General features: G+C 34.0%; 1 protein-coding gene across 16 annotated transcripts in view; it reads left to right on the top strand.

The window, feature by feature from the left end:
* The window catches only part of LOC128183218 (neuron navigator 2-like), a 154643-nt gene that overhangs the window by 118638 nt on the left and 16138 nt on the right, over nucleotides 1-19867 (top strand). For 14 of the 16 annotated variants that reach the window (XM_052852151.1, XM_052852152.1, XM_052852147.1 and 11 more), the window contains 2 exons: nucleotides 17792-17875; nucleotides 19210-19248. In XM_052852151.1, the coding sequence (XP_052708111.1) occupies nucleotides 17792-17875; nucleotides 19210-19248 (123 nt within the window). The remainder of the gene's footprint in view (nucleotides 1-17791; nucleotides 17876-19209; nucleotides 19249-19867) is intronic. The other 2 variants (XM_052852149.1, XM_052852145.1) reach the window with 1 other exon arrangement.

Raw genomic sequence — 19867 nt, 5'->3', positions numbered from 1 at the left:
CAGTGGCATTTGGTGACGGAATATTTTGTTTAGAGTGTTGGGTAAAAATATTGGGTTTTCAAAATGGTGTTGGCAAGGAGGTGGGGAGGGGGGGGGGGTTGGAGTTGGGAGGGGGAATGGAATGCTTATTGTATACATTTGTTCAAATTACCCATACATCAGTCAATACTGAATTTATTCTGGTGTGTTTAACATTGAAAAAATTCATATCATACATGTTTAAAATATGAGTTTTGAGTTCTAGTGATGATATCAATATAAAGGCACAGCTATTACGGTAATTTTGAAATGTTTATTGCTTAAGACATTAATAAGAGACAAATACCTAACAGAGCTGGAGGTTTTGTATCGTTTTCTTTCATTCAGCAGCATGCTTTCTTTTTATTCATTCATTTCAATCATCTTCAAAACATATTTGACATTTCTTTCATAGCATGTGAAAGATTTCGCCTTGAAAAATTGTTTTGCCTAGTAATTGAAAAAACAAATACACTAGTCTCATTTTGTGGTGGTCCAAGGGATAAAATTCAACAGAGCAAATACTCATTACACTGAATTATAAATGAAGAAAATAGGCTAATGTTACTCTTTGGAAAAAAAATGCATTTGATATAAAAATTAAGCACCTGGCATAGATGTTAGATAACATTAAACATATTTTAGAAAATTGAACCACTTCCAAAACAGAAAACGTGATCCTTTGCTATGAGCTGTGTAGCTATGTAGATTTTAGTTGGGGTTCCTGTCCTGTGTAAGATAATGATTAGGGGGGTATCATTCAACCATGACTTCGGTTTGATGAGGATTCCAGATATATTTGCTTTTCCTGTAGATTATTTTATCATTAATAACCAATAACTTCTGTAGTACTAAGCGAGATTGAAACTCCTATCTAACGTTGAATTTTGATTGGTTAAAGTATCTTGGAGATGTAACCACCATGAAATTACATTCATCCAGGCAAAAAATTGTTAAGGAATTGGAAATTTTCTTGCATCCATCATTACGGAATTAACTTTACGTTTATTTAAACAAATTTATTATCAGTCTTGCAAAATTCATTACGTGTTTGATAGTAAACTCTGATTTGGAGATCTGTTTTGCTTTCACTTTAATCATTAATGATGAAAGCAAACCTCTAGAGGAAATTGCAGAAAAACTACCGATTCTCATTAAAACTTACTAAGATGTATGTACCTACGTACAATTTAATGCATTTATTGCTTCCAACTGGTCTTAGCATTGATGATCCTTTCTCCTCGGCCATTAATTCTGACAATTTTCCAATTGGTCTCCCAAATGGGGTAGATTTACATGATGAATGGCTTGACTGGGATGTAGATCTGTGGTCATTCTGATCAGTTTTTATTGATTCCTCATCCTCCATCCATTTGACCCAGGCCAAAACTGTTTGATTACTCGGAGACAAAATATTGACATAGCTAAATGATATTTGTACTCGGCTATTTCCAGGGGGAGCATAAGAGTTTAGTAGAGCGTACAGTTATTTAGCAGAATCGGGACTTCTGAGGGATGGGGATGGTGAATTGATGGTGTATGATTGTTGCTTTTTTGTTGCAGGCTTCTGAATTATTAATTTGGAACTAGTCTTTACTTTAATTTTCTATTAGTTTTAACAATTGTAGAGTCTTCAATTACCAAATATTTGATGTTCATTCATGTAACTTTATTTAATATTTTAACATTTATATTGAAAAGTGATAATTGCTACTGTAATCTACAGTGTATATATTAGTACAAGTTTACAGGGACAGTGTATCTTAAGATGCCTTTGTCAATCAAATATCCTTTAGGCATTAATGACTTGAAAAATTCAATATTTATCCTCAAAAGTTGCATGGCCTTTCTGTTATAAGGTCATAGGAGTTAGTGCATTCCACTAGGGAGATACAGCAATGTGCTTCTGTATTATCAAGTGCTCCAATTGGCAAGAAAAATAGGGTTCAAAAACACTTGTGCATTGCTGTGTTAACTACAAGAGGTAGCTGCAACTTAATTGAATTAATGCAAGGAATCATTAGATTAGAATGTATTATAATCTGGCTTTCTCTCTCTCTCTTTCTCTCCTTGGGTTTCTTTGATGCTACAGATTGGTGTTGCTATATGCATAGCGATTGTACCAGGCTATCAATTATAATAGTTCACAGAGAAGATGCCGCCTGGCATGACTATAGCTAATAGCTCAAGAAGTTTGGAATCTGCTCTTATTTGACAGGTTTTGTGAAGGGTTTCATTGCAATAAGGAGGAGGCAAATTAGCAAGCCTCTTCACTTTGTTGGCTTCTTTCAATTTCTCTTAGCAACAATTCATATGATGGTGCTTCAAGTCCAATTTTCTGGAGAGGACTGTACTCTATACTGAAATTGCATTTCCAAACATTGCGTACACCTCGCCTCATTCTAGCTACTAGCTAGGAATGTTTTCCTGGATCCTATCAGAATTATGCACTAAACAAACAAAGAAACACTTAAGCCAATTAACCCAGGCAGCCCATGTTACATAATTAATAGATGATTTGTTTATTTTCCTACCCCCCATCTGCCAGCAGCTTTGCATCTTTGCAGACAACATAAACACAACACTTCATGTGTAGGTGTGATTTGATAAAGGGTAATTGTCCCCCCCCCCCCCTTTTAACAATTTATAGTAGCCTTCAGCACACCTGCATATCACTAGAATGTCTTCCATTGCTTGTAAAGGGGGAGCACTGTGTTTTGTTTAGGTTTTTGTGTGAGACTTTAATTTGAGTATTAAGGAGTTATAAAAGCGAGGGTGTTTGAAAGTATTATTGAATGTAATACATAACTGCCATTGGATGTTGTGCAATTTTTGTGGAGATTCCCAGGAACCCTCTAGAGATCTTCCATCACAGTCTGACACCCTGGATGTGTGGAAGGTATAAAGTCTTGTTTTTCTTCCCTCTTATCTTCCATCTTATATTGTTTGATTTAACTTGAAGACCACACCTGCACAGGAGGAGATATGGAAACAATAACACTGAGAGAGAGACTCACTGCAATAAAATACCTGTTTTGATAGTAATCTATTCTCTTCACATTCTCTGACTTTCTGACATGAGAAGTGAGGGGTTTCTAACTTTTACTTGACAGTTTACACAGGAGCTTTCTGACCCACGCCCTGACTTAATTGATATCACTACCAGAAGCGCTAGCATCTTCCTTACAGCTACATGGGTGATTTACGTGTCATTCCAACTAATATCTCACCAAAAAAAAAATTGTGTTATAGTTTTGAATTATTCATCTGCATTCATGTGCTAAGTTTTATTGTAGATACCTTATCACTTATACCTTGCACTTCCTGTGTGTGAGCAGTTGAAACCCTTAAATCCCTTAATCTTGATGTACTTTTATCTTAATCAAAAAAAAGGGCTAAAATATGGAAAGAGGAGCAAGATAATTCGATGATCTAGTCTAGAGTTTCTTTCCTTTCACTGTTATTTGCTGCCATGCATGTTGGTGGTGTAATCATTTCTCATCGTAAATTAGGAGCCTTTTCAAGATTTCCCATCCAACGCCACCTCTTCCTTGACCCATTGACTCAGACACAGGGTTTGATTCCAAGTGTTATCACCTGAAGGTATATAAATATCCCTGCCTTATGCACGTCCCCGTGATTTACTATGGGGTCTCGTTCGGAGGGCTTATCGTGACGGTTGCTGAAGTGTTACATAATGATAAAAAAGTATGTTGGCTCGATTCTTCTGTGGTTAACCGCTAGTGTGAAAGGTGCACAGATGGAACGAAAGTTTATTAACAAGAATTCAAACTTCTGCAAAAAAGTTGTTTGCGACTGGAAAGAGTAAAAAGAGTTGCTCTCAAAGAGTTTATTAAAAGATTTAGTTTCTAAAATTGGAAAATTGGAGTGAGACTGAAATCAATAAGTATTCTCATCTGACTTGAATGGCCTTTTGGCTAGGTTTTGTAAAATAATGCTTATGAGCCCAATAATTATGATAAAGATGAGGAGGGGGGGGACATTTCCAAGGAGTACAAAATGAATTTCATTAAAATACATACTTTCATTCTGAACATTCATTTTCTTGTAAGCAACTATTTAAGATAAAGGAATCAATTGATATTAAAGACTTTTATTCCTATTATTCAATATTCAAAACTAGGCCTTAAGGTCTTTGAAAACACATGTAACTATATGCAAATTGCCTGGAATATTTCCATAATGTTGCAGCTTTATAGTATAAAGCCTACAAGCAAAAAGTTGATTGCTGTTTACTTGACCTGATAATTTGCACAGAGGATGGAAAGAGAGATTTTTTACCTTGGCTCCCTGCAAAATCATGGGTCATCTTTTCATGATAGAATCAGCACCCCTAAAGTTTTATAATGAACAAAATGTTGTACAGAGAATGTTTCCTTGGCAATATGATGTGGCACACAAGTCACATTTGGGAATTCTTTCATTGGTTTTTATGATTCCACTGTGAATATTAAGCCTTTACAATCTCCATCATTATCTGTAGAATAGATTTCTGTGTACAAATTCTATTGTCACTTGTATATACATTAGCCTGTGACATCAATGGTATTCTCATTCATGTTGGACATTCTTAATTAGCTGGTAAGTTTTTTGAACAGTTCTTCTTTTTTATTAAAGCTCAGATTTTAGAATACTTTTGCCTCAATTTCCTACAAGTCTGTTTTCAAATTTAATCAGCTAGATTTATAAATTACGAAAGGGAAAGGATCTGGACCAATGGTCTCCTATGTAGATATGGCAGCAGTTTCCATGGTTTTGAATGTTAAAGTAATTTTTGCATGCATTCATTGAGAGAATTAGCCTAACACTTGCTCTAAAGTAAGTATTATCTGTTTTTAGTTCCAGTTCACGACTCTAATTCCTGTCATGTATGTCCATCATTCCGAATTCTCCAGATTTCATAGCTCACACTGTGAATACCAACCACAGATGGCTAAGGGAAACACTCTTTGCTAATCAGTACAGTATTTTTGCTCATTAACCCATTTTTGTGTCTGTCTGGTCTGAAAACTTGGAAACAAATTTTCCATAGGGTTTCATGGTGTTCTTAAGTTTATAAACATTTGGTTACCCAGACATTGTGAACCTTAACACCCAGGCCGTAGCATTGGTTAGTTCTAGGATAAGATGAAAGTGAACTGATTAAGTCAAGAGTTTTTTGGGGTGTTTGTCTTTTATTTTTTAAGATAAAATATAGTTCCCCCAAAATATTATGGCTTTTGAGTCTAGCCTTTAATTGGCAATAATCCTTGATCGACATTTGAAAACCAAACACATTATAGGAATTTGAGCATACGAGTATTTTTATGTCTCTGAATTGAAATCGTTGTTGACTCTGACCTAAATTCAACTTAAAAACTAAGTCGAAGATAAGTAAATTGGGTTTCTATCTCATCAATGTTGTCCCACCTATTGGAGGCACCTACTGCTATCTATATTTTCCTCTATCTGAGTTCTACTTCCTCACAGAATGTTCACAGCTTGATTTGTATGTAGGTTAAACATTTTTCATTGATTCATAAAAATTAATTGATATAGCAATTTTTCATTTATGAATATACTTTTCCAAACGTATTGATATTACATAGTAAGGGAAAATTTTTATATTAATTTTGGAGTTTTTTTTTTATACCAAAGCAGATTTATGACTTTGATGAGCAAAATCTCTCTCTCTCTCTCTCTCTCTCTCTCTCTCTCTCTCTCTCTCTCTCTCTGTCTCTCTCTCTCTCTCTCTCTCTCTCTCTCTCTCTCTCTCTCTCTCTCATGTTTTTAAAGAACATAAAGAATCTTTGAAATGCCAGGTGCAGCAGCAGGCTGTAAAGATGGGCACTGGGAAGATAAAATTTTTCACTGAATTTTTAAATGATCTTAAATCATTTCTCAATGCTTGGATCTGTTACAGTTGCAATTTCTCAGAACAGATTCACTTTTTACAGTTGCAAAACACATGCTCAAATATTAAAAAAACAACAACAGAAATATGGTTTTTGCATTGCAAAAGAGCATGCTTCTGAATGACTCAGCCATGTTTTGACATATCTTTGAGGGTAAGATGAATGATTCTGGTTCCACTGCGATGATTACTGATTTAAGAATCATATTTTTCTGTCTGTATCTGAGAGAAAACTAATAATTGGCAGGCTTTGTCGGGGACTTGCACTGAAATGTCGGGACCACAAAAGTTGCAGATGAAAGCATGCATTCAGAGATGCATAACTCTCTCTCTCTCTCTCTCAGACTCTCTTTCTCCAAATTTATTTGAACACTTTAAAAAGACCACCATATGTGAAGATAACAATTTTTACTGAACTAAATTTTAATATTTTTCTACCATTGATATCATTGAATGTTTTTATGTTTTACAGTTTAACTTAAATCCCCAGAAGACACCTTACTACATTTATTTATATCTTCTTTAAATTGAACAAGACATTTCTATCAGCAACACTTTCTTTGATGATAACAAGAGATGAAATGTTTTAGATTGTTTTCTTTTTTCACAGAGAGATTAATAATTTTTTGCCAGCCAATGTAAAGAAGTACATATACATATATTTGCGTCAGATGGGGGTTAAAAATAAACACTCAATGATAATAGCGCAAAACGTGACTGGAATTGTACGTAGGGTGCTAATATCTTCACCATATATCCTATATGATATTAAGACTTGCACAATCATAAAGTGGATTTCTAATGTGTTCCTATATTCTGTGTACTGCTGTCTCTCATAAAGCTAATAGTCAGGGACTTGGGAAGGTAATGGCAGATTTGAAAGCAATAAAACAGATTTTCATAACGAGATAATGGGCATTTTTCTGTGTTTAATCAGGATGAATCATATGATACTATCATGTATTTATTCTTCTCTTGAAAGAAAGTTGGAAGAATGCACTGTTAGCTTTCCAGGATGGCTCTTGAAATAATCCCTGCTCCAAGCACTATGCTGATGTGTGCTTGATTATCCGAAACTTGATATTTATAGAACAGTAGAGTCTGATAATATTAAAAACAAAATTCAATGGTTTGCTTGAATTGTGTTTCAATTTTCCTTTTTGAAAAAAAAACCATCATTTTTACAGAAGCAGATTTAGATAGAGATGGAAAATATTTGAATGCTGCAGAAAAGTTTATTTTATGGAATTGAAATCATATTTGTGTATTGCAATAGACTAAGTCGTAAAATAAAGTTTAAAGTATATAAGATTTTATTCCATCCTCATTGTATAATCAGAGATCATTGAAACACAAGGATTTCTTGAAAACATTCCTGAGCTATAATCAAAGGATCCTCTAGCTGTTAACAGTTGTCAATACTGAATCCCAGCCTCAACTAACAGAAGTGTCAACCTTCTCTGAAAGCCCTATCCTGTTTTGCAGTTGTAATTTTCACTGGGATGTCTATTTAGCATTTTTCCGCATTATTCCAATTGAGTTGTGTTTGTATACCAAAATGAGATTCCCTCTTGTAAGAGTATACATGGGACTCTGGATATAGGCTCAATTGCTTTGTTCACTCTGGCTTAAACTTTCAGTTCTCTCTGGAAATATCTCATGGACAGCCCTGAACTTTTATGAACTTTTGTTTTGTTGTTCTCATTCCTTTGCTGTTTTTGCTTGAATTCTTAATTACAATGAAAATTATTCTTTAACATAGGGTTTTTTGGTATTTTTATCAGCTTCTTTAACATTTTTCAGGATTGTCTTTTTATTCCTGTTCAAAAGTACATTAAAATCAACATTCTTGAAATACAATACGAACTTGTGCAAAATGAAAAAAGACTTTCAATTTGCCAACAAGAACATCAGCAGCCATCAAATCTTGATTGGAATATCTCGAAAACAGGCAATCCCCTCTTGAAAATATCAACCCTGATGTGGAACAATTAATTTCTGAGAGATAATGGGGCTGACCTATGTACATCTCAGTGAGATCCAAGATTCATGCTCGGAATCTGATTGGACCGAAAGGTTATTGTCTAGATACCAGTTCACAAGCGGGGACCAGACAAGGGTCTAGAAGGGGGGGGGGGGGGGGGGGGGTTATCAGTGGTGCTTGTTATAAAGGTGCACCATATCAAACAGATGCATCTCCTCGGTTTCTTTGTATTTTAGTTTTAGGGGATGCTCTTTCATGTATCTCGTTGTGACTAATCATCACAGAACAAGAAATGAATGTTAGAAATAATGTACAGTCTTTTGTGAGTCACAGTTAGTTTTGACTAATGTATAGATGTAATTCTATATTATGGAATGCTTTTTGTTGTCCATTCCAAAGAAAAAAACAAGTAAACACATTTCTAAGAGCAGGAAAGACTGGGAGTGAATAACCTTACAACAGTATCAATATATTCAGACAAGTACTAAATACCAAATTTTGTGTAATACCCTGGTATACTTTTAAATAAATTAGGGTATCAGATATATTGTGTGAGTGGCAATTGAATGAAAATGCAAAGATTGATGAATTCATGAAATTGCCATTTTTATGTGTGTTTCATTATAGGATCAGAAAGATGTACATGTGTGTTTTAGGTTTTTGATTATCTTAATTCATGTTCATAAAATTATTGATAAAGAATGAAATGTGGTAATTAAGTGCAGATATTGCAGTATTATAAATATTAAGGACAAATAAATTAGATATTTCTTAGAATGAATACTACAGGTATCTTATAGGCACATTGCACTATGCAGCAAGACATTTTTGGAATTTTTGCTGCGGTGGATTATGTCACTGCTGTGTAAAATTGCAAAAAGAAAATTACAGTGAAAACTGATTAATATCCCTTAGAGATTGTTCCGTAGTAAACAGGGAATAGAATAAACTGAATCATGAGCAATAAGGTTTCAATGTATTGTGTTTATATTGATCTTTGAATGGTATGGTGCATTGATTTTTGCTGTCTTTTATATGCATATAAACTTTACAAATTTTCTTTCCATCTTGCCATGAATAGGTCAAGCGAGTAAGTACATTCTTTGCAACAACAACCAAGATTCGCTTTCTGCTTCGATAATGCATGACAATTGTGTGATCCATATCAATGTTGCTGTGTGTAAAGACATTAATTACCAAGAAGATATTGTATGAGTGATTTCGTGTCAGATTTTGTGCACATTAATTACTGTTGTGGAGTGTGAATTGCAATCATGCTTGGAAGCTTTTTGTGTTTATCTGTTTTTAAGGACCATATGATCTGACCTAAAAATTGAATTACAAAATGACCATGCTGGTTTTCAGACATCCCATTGCTTTCTGTGGTGTCGGGAAAAGGGTATTTATCATTTTCTAGAAAGTTTGGTTTAGCACTTCATATTTTTTACAACTGAGAAAATTATTCCCTTTTCATATGATAAAAAAACTATTTGAGCTTTCATAAAAAAAAATTCCCTCTATAGTTAATGCATGAAATCAATTTTGGCAGCTCTTTGTATTCTGTTTCAGTTTATATTTCCTAATTAAGGCCTGCCCAGTTTATGGTGGCTATTATGGTAATATATTTAAGGCTATATGCGTAACAATAGCAAGATAAAAAAAAACTCGGATAATATTTTTGGCATATGATCTTTTGCCAAGTAATATATATTGATCCAAACAATTTCCTAATTTATGGTTAATGTATTGATATGTCAATACTGGAAAAGATAATATGAAAATGGAAAACAATAGTTTTATGTATAAAAGCTAGATCTTAATTGATCTAGCATTCATAAACAAGATAAACATATTTTGGAAATTAATGTAGATGAAATCTACTTGGCAATGTTATGTATATTGATAGTGCATCTAAAATGAACATAGTTATAATGTTTTGGGGACATTTTTCATCAGCAATCAATGAACAAAATGAAATTAGGACAATACATACAGCAAACTGAAGAATAATATTGAAGATGAAATAGATTTCATGTGTTTTGTTAAGAATTCTTTTCAAATACTATAGTATAACTGTTAAAATGTATACAAGGAACCTGCTGTTATTTATATGTATGTAATCCCTATCCAAAGAAAAAAGATAGTTTGTATATCTTAAGCTCAAAGTTGTCCACTTCCATGCAGATTATTTATCTTAGCAGAGCCTTTTGCGACAGAGTAATCTGCCCTTTGTGCAGAAAAACAACTCAGTTTATCAAGATGTGGTTGTTATGTAGAGTCACATAGTGCTTGCATGAAAATAAGTTTGCGTGTTTCTTGTCACTCGGATGGGCTTTGTCAAAATAAATGCCCTATCGATGATAGATCAACTTCCTGAAGAAGAACATTCATCTTTTAGTTCTATTCCCTCATAATATTATCTTTCTTAAATGTGTTACTGCTTGCTGGTGAAAGATGCGTTTAAATGTTTTAAGGTTTTTTGTTGTTTTTACGAGTCATTAAAACTGGTGCATTCTAATATGATTGAACTTGATAATAAGATATTTTTTAAACTGAAATTCAATTTTAAAAATCGACATTTGAATGCGTAAAGCTTCATTGTAAAATTATATCTGTTCAATTCTGTAACAGTGTGGCATGTCCTATCTGTGTTCTGTCCATTATACTCTCTACTTTATTTTTTTCCCCCACTTCTGTGGAAGTTGATAAAAGTTTAATTGCAAATTAATGAAATTGGATCCGGATCTGAAGTTAATTTAGCTGGAATTCTAGACTTTTATGTGGCATGAAGATCCAAACTATCTCAGGGAGGCCTAGCTTGTATACTATCGACAGAATTTCTCACCAGTCTTAAAAACCAAAGGAATCAACCCAAATTAAAGTTTGAAAACAACAAGGCATCTGGCAAGAAAACATAACCTCTGCCATGTAAAGTTGCTTGTAAGGAAGGCTAAGGGCAGGGACCCCAATATTAGACTTAAACCGATGACATCAGAGCTGAACAAAGTGGCCGCATTGATTCTTCGCTCAAGAGTGGGATCCCAGGGATTTTTTGCAATCATAGATTGGTCGGTCACTGTATTAATTTCACTCAAGGTCGTTTCTGTTCAGAAGGAAATTATGTACTTTTGTCCATGTTTACTCATCTGATAAGCTGCCAATAGATCATCTAGCTCATCAGAAATGTGGAAGATTGGAGATAGGAAAAAAAACCTCTTTTTTTATCAAGAATTCATAGGTTTTGATAAATATTTGTTGTGTGGTCCTACTATTTCATATCTGCCAAAGAATATGATGACATGCAAATGAATTTCTGTATAAGAAGATGAATGCCAAAGAGGTCCAGTTCACAAAGTGGCCATTGGTGTGAAATGGTGAACTGTCAGTCTAGCGAACATTGTGGGAAAGGTCTTCATGCAAACTGGATTTGCCCAAGAATTTTTATGTGCATAATTTTGCAAGGATTCCAATGACTTTAACTTGATTTGATGAAGCAGCTGCTGGGTCCAAACAACATGGAGGGAAAAAAATCGTGATAAAAAAATCTCAAGTGACATAGTTTTTAATGCATGTGAAAGTCGCAGTTTGACAGCTTTGCAACAGAAGAAAGGAGTTGGGAATTTTCTTGAAATTCTCAGAGATTCTTGTAACGACTTTTTCTGTGGTTCCATTGCATGAAAGGGCTCTGAGTAAAATTACAACCTGCACTGTTCCCATGTTGTAACGTCAACACCAAAAATGTTCTGTGGCCCTTGGGACCTTTAAGATGCCTGAATCTGGTGATAAAAGTTTATGTTTCAAGCCTTAACATTCTTTTTCTTTCTTCTTGGAGCATGGGAAAAGATGATCTACTTAAAGTTATTTTTTGACCAATGATTGATTCAGCTTAGAGACAAACCTTATCAACAGAAAAGTTTTGGAGTGTGATTTGAAAAGGAATATAAGAAACATCTTTACCTTGCTATCATCTTGATGCTGTTTTATTTTCCTCATACAAATGGGTTGTAAAAATGAAAATAGTGATGAAAATAGCTAAGGTATATCATTGCCAAAAAGAATCATATTAATTTATGATTCAACTGAAATAGTTGATATTTGGCACTGGTTGTTAAAGTGATCATTAAAATAGTTCTGAATCAGCCCTTGATCTACAGTATTCCATAAATCCAATTACCCCAGAAAATTTCTGGGGCTCTATGACTGAAAATAATAGCATTGACTTTTGGAAAAGCATACTCTCAGAGTCTGGGTAAATATCAAGAAAAACATTCTTTGGAATCGGCTCTGAACTTTGAACTTTGAGTGCATCTATAGTGGTTTTAATCAAAGAACCCAGCAAGAGATGAGCATTATTGGGGGATTATGCAACCTATTTACCCTAGGTATCATTAACACTGATGGGGCATTATCAGGAGTATATGTATGTTATACTAACAGAAGTTTGTGAAATTGAAGCTTTTGTTATGATGTATTTGATTTAGAGGCAAGAAGCTCTTTGGTATAATTGGTTTATCTGTTAGAGGATATCGCTTGGAAAAATCATCTCCAGGATCGCTGTTTCCCTCTGATGTCATTCTGACGATTTCGAGGGATTGTCTTTCGAATTCCACAGTTCCCTTCTGTTTGTGCTGACTTTCACCAAGGAAACAAAAAAAACTCACTAGACACCTAGATTTTGATAGATTAAATTTTTTTGTGACTTCATACATCTCTTGGTGATTTTTTTTTTTATTGTAGCTCTTTGTGCGGTAACGTTTTTTTTTACCCCTTGCTTCCAGTGGCTTAGATGACGATAAAAAATGTGTGCTGGTGATAAAACCGATATCATAATGATGCAGAAAAGGATGCAAAAAATTCAATCTTGTGATTTATTTATAGACCAGTGTGGGGTGTATTGATCCTAATCAGTTTGTTTTTATATCACCCTTCACTGAAGCTCCAAGTACTATTGGAAAAAACGCAACAGTGACCACTATTAAGCCTTGTTACTGCTGCCTATAGGTGGATATTGATCTATTGGTGCCAGAGTGTGTTGCACTATACAATTTAAATCACATGTAAAAGGTGTTAAAGTCAGCATGTGATACATACAGTCTGTATTATTATGATATGAACAATTGACACGTTTGATGAAAAAATGTGATGTTTTCAAGAAGAGGCAAAAGTCTGAAAATCATACTGCATTAAATGCTAATATGCCTGTGGACTTGTAAAAGTCAAATTGGATTTTTATCCAAGTGAACTATTGGCTTCCTATTTTATAACAATAAAGGACTCTGCTTTCATCGTAACTTTCAAGTGCTCGCTGATTTGGACTCTTTAATGGAATTGCGTCTCTGAGATTTCTTCAGAGATTCGGAGAATGATCTAATTTTGTCCTGATGAGAGGACTTCTGAAATTACGGAGAGCAGACAGAATCCATCACAGAACAGAATTCTGTAGTATTTCTTTTAATTACTTGGTTTTTAATTGATTTCCATGTTAAGTAGCATTGTCAGGGCCCTCTCCATTGGATGTTGTGGGAGTCCTTTTATCTTGCCCTATCATCAAACACACGGAGGATCATATTTTTTCTTCACAAGTGTTTGCATTGGAATCGAGATATTTATCAATATTTCTGATTAACTAATAGTGTGAGGAAAGAGAACCAGAGAAAAACAGATGGTTCCACAACAGTTTTTAAACACTTGTGATTATTTTCAACATAAGATATAGACTGAGGATGTTGTACATATAATAGGGTGATGCAAAATTGAAATGTGAGATATTTGTACAGAGTTTATAGAAAGGATATTATTGTACAGTGGAACTTGCTTTACATGAAGCCTAAATCCAAGGACAACATGCAGGAAAAATCTGAGTACGAGTCTCTGTATGACAGTGCTGGAAATGAGGGTTACATGGTTTGTATATTAGTCGTTGTAAATCTTCCATTGCAGACTTTTGGAATTATTTTATGTTATCTGAAAATGTTCATTCTTTTTTTTACTGACACTAAGTGAGTTTTAAGCACTAATAATTTCCTTTTCCTTCTTATAACGCCTGTAAATTCAGGGTCCACAATAGTTAATATAAAGGGGTAAAAAAAAATGCCAATTAATGTTAGACATGACATTTTGGTATTGTATAGGGATCTTGTAAATTTTTGTCAATCATGAATTTCAGCATGTTGTTAATTAATGTAGAACCTTGATTACAATGTACTTCTGCTACAAATTTTTGCTATTGTTTGCTTTTTGACATGTCGGAAGCTGATTGCAGTAGGCTTGGTTAGAGTCAGGATGAACTGAACTTACACCTGCCTTGAGAACACTCTGTACTGGCAGGTGAATTAGTCCGGGGAATTGATTCTGTGCAGTAAATGAGCTATAATTGAGAGGACAGATGATGTTTACCGATTTATTTCTTATTTTAATTAATCTTTGTATTCTTCGTGGGTTTTTTCTGAGTCATGAGGAGCAATTTGTTTGTGAATTATGTAATTGGTTATTTTTATTTTTTCATTTTTTTAAGGGGGGGGGGGGGTATTTTCCTGTAGATAAATCACTCTTGTTACAATTATATACCCGTATATCTTTTCCACAAAAATACAAATTTACCATTTAATTATTTTAAAAATATTCAGAGCAAGAAGTATTTTGGTGATCGATTTGGCCTGGTTATTTTGGCCTTTTCATCTCAAGGACTTCAAATGAAAATGTTGAGAATTGCCTGAATCCCTAGATTAAATGGAGACTTATCTCTGCATATATTTCTCTGAATTACAAGGGTTTTAGTTGCAAATAATGCAAAACACTTCTATCTGCACTTCCTGTACATCCATTGATGTTGAGGCAGTTGCAGATATATGGCATCCAAATTAGTAAAAATATTGGACCAGCACAGGTTCTTTGGGGGATATCATACCGCGGGCAGTCAATAATTATCAATAATTTCCAACATTCCTCAGTTGCATATGAGCTGCTTTGCATATCAAGAGAAACTTATGTAAGCTTTTTCCTTTATTTTAATCTAATAGAGAAAGATCAAAATTCAATTGTACACCCTCATCCTGGCCATTACATGTACTTTCAATTTCACACCCCCACCACTGAGCCATTCATACTAATTATATAAGTATTCTGTAAAAAAAAAGTTTCACTTTGGAAATTGCTGTAGTGTAATTTGAAACTGACACAGGATAAAAATTCTTCATGCATAAATGGAAGTGTATCTAGTTTCTTGGGTATGATTGCATTCTAGGATAAACTTCACAGTGGATGACTTAGGGTTTTTTTATGAACTGGGAATACACATAAGCAATATTCCACAGCATCAAATGTGTGAAATACTGTACATATATTTAGCAGCACTGTAACATGAAGATGGCAACTCAGTTCAAGAACTCTTAAGTATACAACTAGTGTAAAAAATTTATAATGTTTATGAACCTTAGACTCAGGGTAAATGTTTTAATCTCTCAAATTGTCTTGTCTCTACTCTGTGTAAAATTCTGGGATCTCTCAGTAGTTGAAGAATTCAGATAAATTTTTGAGGTCTGATAGTTGCAGGAATCTCTTGTAGATAAGATGTTCAGGAAGAAGAAGAGAAAAAAAAAACATTGCATTTTTGGCACATTCATGGTCCCCCTACTGTGCAATGGTTTGATGTGCTCACCCTTGCTCAGATATATCTGTTCCTATGACGATCGTAGCCTTGCATAGATCACTGCTGCAATGCCTGACGTCTGCTTCATTGTGTGCTTTAATATTCATAAATTTGTGTAAAAATGCATCATTTTGCTCAGAGATTGTTGATAAACTGCACAGCAGGAGACGTTACTTTTTGGGTAGCGTCTGAGCATGCCTCCAGTGTATCATCTCTTGTTACTATGGCAATTACAGGAAGGAATCGGTAGTGACAAAAAGACTGAAGTCAATTTTTTTTTAAAGAAAATCGAAAGCTCCGCCTCTTGGTTGCTATTCTTGATTCTGTTGCTATGTATTTTTAGAATAAATCGGCAGAAAATTTGATAAAACATCTGTAAATGTTGCATTTTTGTCATAATGGTATTGCTTGAAAAGGATATAAGGCTGTCATTTGATATTATGTACGATTTCAATGTTGCAGACTGCAGGCTTTTAATGGGGGTAAAATTGTTCTGCCCACATTTTGATGTACTTCATTAAATTAAGTTGTAGTGGTTAGCATAATCAAGATAAACTTTCATCCATGATCAAAGGAAGTGAAAATTGAGGAGATGTGTTAAACGTTCCCCCCATGGACATTATTGGACTCCCTAAATCAACATAGAACAAGTGAAAAACAACAGGAATCATATCAGATAAAAGAATTGATTTTTGATTACCCTGATTATCTATGCATTTGCCAATTATTCACATTGTTTTTCAGGTCATTGTGTGTATTGATTTCACACAAACTGAACAGTAAAAGCGCAATGAATATTATCCCCTTTTTGCTAAGGAGCTACTGTATGGTTCAGTAGTATTTGAATAGAAATTCCTGGAGTCCTTGAATATTTATCTGATCCAGAGGCAATAATAAATCTGCATCTAACATTTTGTGATGGATATCTTGATAAGAACCAAGGACATATTTTTGTCATTAAGTTCAATAGAAGTTCATGGTCACTATTTCCATGAGTCCTCTTGAAGTTCCAATGATTTATAATTAACTAATTAAAAACTTTCATATTTTTGTCATAAAGTTCAATAGAAGTTCATGGTCACTATTTTAATGAGTCCTCTTTGAAGTTCCAATGATTTATAATTTATTAATTAAAAACTTCCATAAATTGCAATGCATCATCTAGGAGGTTTGTTAGCAATCTTTATTTATTTACTATTAAAAATATTCTTAATCAAATTTAGTTAAACAGTTCAGTATGGGATGATAAGAAAGTCTCTCTCTCTCTCTCTCTCTCTCTCTCTCTCTCTCTCTCCTGAAAACAAGTTTGTCTTTTTATATTTTCGCGTAATACTGAGAAATTACTTGATATGTTCAGTGTGTTTTTGTTGTTGTTTTTTCTTTGAAAAAGAAATGTGTTTGTGACCTCCTCCAAATTCTCAATGTCAGAATGCATTTGTGTGGTAGATTTTGGTGTTTCATTGAGTGCCAGTTTAAACAACAGATCTTGTCAAATTACTTTCTACAAGAGCGGCATCACCGAATCTGTTTGAATTAGCCCTTAATTTTCAGCTTTGACATAAGGTTCATCAAATTCAGTTTCACCTGAGCTTGTTAATTTCAAGACAGATGGGGCGTAAACCCATCAAATGCTTTTTTGTTTTTCGGTAGGTTTTTTCTTTCTGAACAAATAAATGATGTGGATATAGAATCAATGTGATGGCTCCACACGTCTTGGGATTTTAGGATTCCTGCATTATTCAAATAATTTTGACATCGTTGTTTAAAAATGTGTCGGTGTTTTTGAAAAGTAATGGAATATATGCAGAGGAATTATATCCATTAACTTAATTATCCAACGGAAATTAGTTTTTGTGCTTTTCATCAAAAAGGATTAATTCAAGCATTGTTGTCTAATATGATATTAAAAATTGAATGGATATTAAAATGCTCAGAAATTAAGTTTACACCAAACATTTATTTTAAGACAATGTAATCATTGTATCTGGGTTTAACAGCAAGAATGTAAGAGGTCACTTAATTGTAAAATTGATCTTTTTCATCCAACAGGCTGGATTGGTGTCGTAATAAATTGAAACTGATATCATAACAGATATTCCATTTTTTTAAGGCCAATTCTCAAAAGAGCAGTTCACTGAAGGAACAATTTTCATATGGAGTATATTGATGTTTTTATTGCTATAATGTCTTTTCTTATTTTTCTCCTTTCTTCTATTTTTTTCTATAGGCCCATGTAGTGGCAGCATTTGAACAGAGCCTATCCAACATGACTGCCCGGCTACAGCATCTGACCTCAACTGCTGAACAAAAGGTACGTGCTTTGCTCTTTTTGATCACATATCAATACTCCAGAATCTTACAATTTCTTGTTGTGTCATGCCATGGGTTTTAACATCCGTCTCCTTTTACGAATGTTTATATAATATTTTGCTGTTTTCAAAAGAAAAAATTAGAATCTCTTTTATCGTCAGTGAATTGAGAAGCATTGCGATGTGCTGTTGTTTTTATTGGTTTAGACTTTACCGGTACCTTAAGCCTGTTTTTTATGGACAGTGTAGATTTGTCTCCCTTTGAACTGCTTTTATTTTTTTTTTCCCCGTATTGACCATAGTTAATTTCAAATGAATGTATGCATCTTGATTAAAGTGTTGTTTAAATTGAAGTGGTTATTTTGAATTTATTTAACATCCCTAACCCCCCTCCCCCGCTCGTCTATTTTTTTTAAAAATGCAGTTATTTAATCAGACAATTTTTTACAGTGCCTTGATCAATTTGTTCTTTTTTCTTTTAATTTCTGACCTCAAGATTAATATATATAAAGTAACACTTCTTTGAAAGAGAATGAGAATCTTTGGTAGTACCAATGCTTTGAAAAGTACAGACTTGCAAGGGTTTTGGTAATTCAAATACTGGAAGATGAACAGGGCTATACTGTACATTGCGTTTTTGATGTTGTATTAATAATGTATAGAACACAGGGATACACAGACATCTTATGTAACGTCCATATACATGATGTGGCATATTCAGTGAGTTATATCAGATCAACTGTCAAAGCAGAAGTAAGCAAAGATATCTTCAAGGGGGCTACATTTGCCAATCTATGGGGGGAGATTTTTGTGTAATATTGGATATGAATCATAGCACTTTATCAGAGATGGAGATAAAGGTCTAGAGGAAATATGGAGATATGGCACGCTTTTCCTAACGTCATCATTAGACAGAGGATAATAATCTTAACCCGCCATCACAGTCTGGAAGAAATTTTAGGGAGGGGAGATGGAAAGAAGTAAGGGGGTGGGATGAGAGGTTAAGCAAAGGGGGGAGGGGATTGGAAGAGGGGGGGGGGGGGGGGGGTAGTTTAAGCGTAAAAGTTCCCTAATCTTAAGAGTAGACTTTAAACAATGCTTTTTTACTATTGTTTTTTGCCATTAACTGTCATTAAATGGAACTTTTTTCCTTTGAGTCAATTAACCAATTTTATTGCATGAACGTAATGCATTCAATCATGACAAACGCTGGCTTCTTTCAGCTGACAATGCGATTATGATGTTTGTTTTCTTTCAAATTTTTTTTTTCTTCTCCTTTTTTGCTGACTTTCTGATTGGCTAACGTCTCATGCTGCATATATCGTGTTCAATATAGGCTAGCGATAAAGTACGTCTTCGCTCCAAACAAGAAAAGGTATGTGTCAAGTGCATCCATTTTTCTTCTGTTTCGTTATTCAGTCTATCCTGTATTATACGTAGCATAACAGTTAATATAGACGTTTTTCTTTCTTCTGTGGTTGGTTTCACATAATTATATTTATTTCGAATTATATCCTTATAGCTGTCATCATTATATGTCTGCAGACACATTGGAAGGGGATAAAATTCAAATTATGCACCAATATATCATCTAAAAGACTTATTTGACAGAATTAAGAACTTAATTTTCAATGATGTACCCAGATATTAACAGTGTTCGCCCAGTTTAATATTTTTGAGTTTTGAAGATTTACTAAGAAATGCTTGTTTTGTGTCAATGTTTTTATTCCCCTGTAAAGTATTATAATGATTGTGCATGTCTTTGGTTTTGTTTTACATTAAGTGTGGTGTGTTGTAGTATATGTATTTTTTTGTCAACATATATTCTGTAATGTTGATTTCTGCATGCTGACAATTCCCTATGGTGTTGTGTTTGCCTGTTCTTTTTGCCATACAGTGATATTTAGTAGTGGTAGAACTTCAGTGACATTGGCCAATTAAAGCAAACTGATGCATTATCATTGAATTCTTTTGTCAAATGGGATCAGTAAAAA

This window comes from Crassostrea angulata, chromosome 5, assembly GCF_025612915.1.
Source record: "Crassostrea angulata isolate pt1a10 chromosome 5, ASM2561291v2, whole genome shotgun sequence".
Classification (NCBI taxonomy): Eukaryota; Metazoa; Mollusca; class Bivalvia; order Ostreida; family Ostreidae; genus Magallana; species Magallana angulata.
Note: the sequence above shows the minus strand (reverse complement) of the source record. Positions and strands in the feature narration are given on the sequence as shown.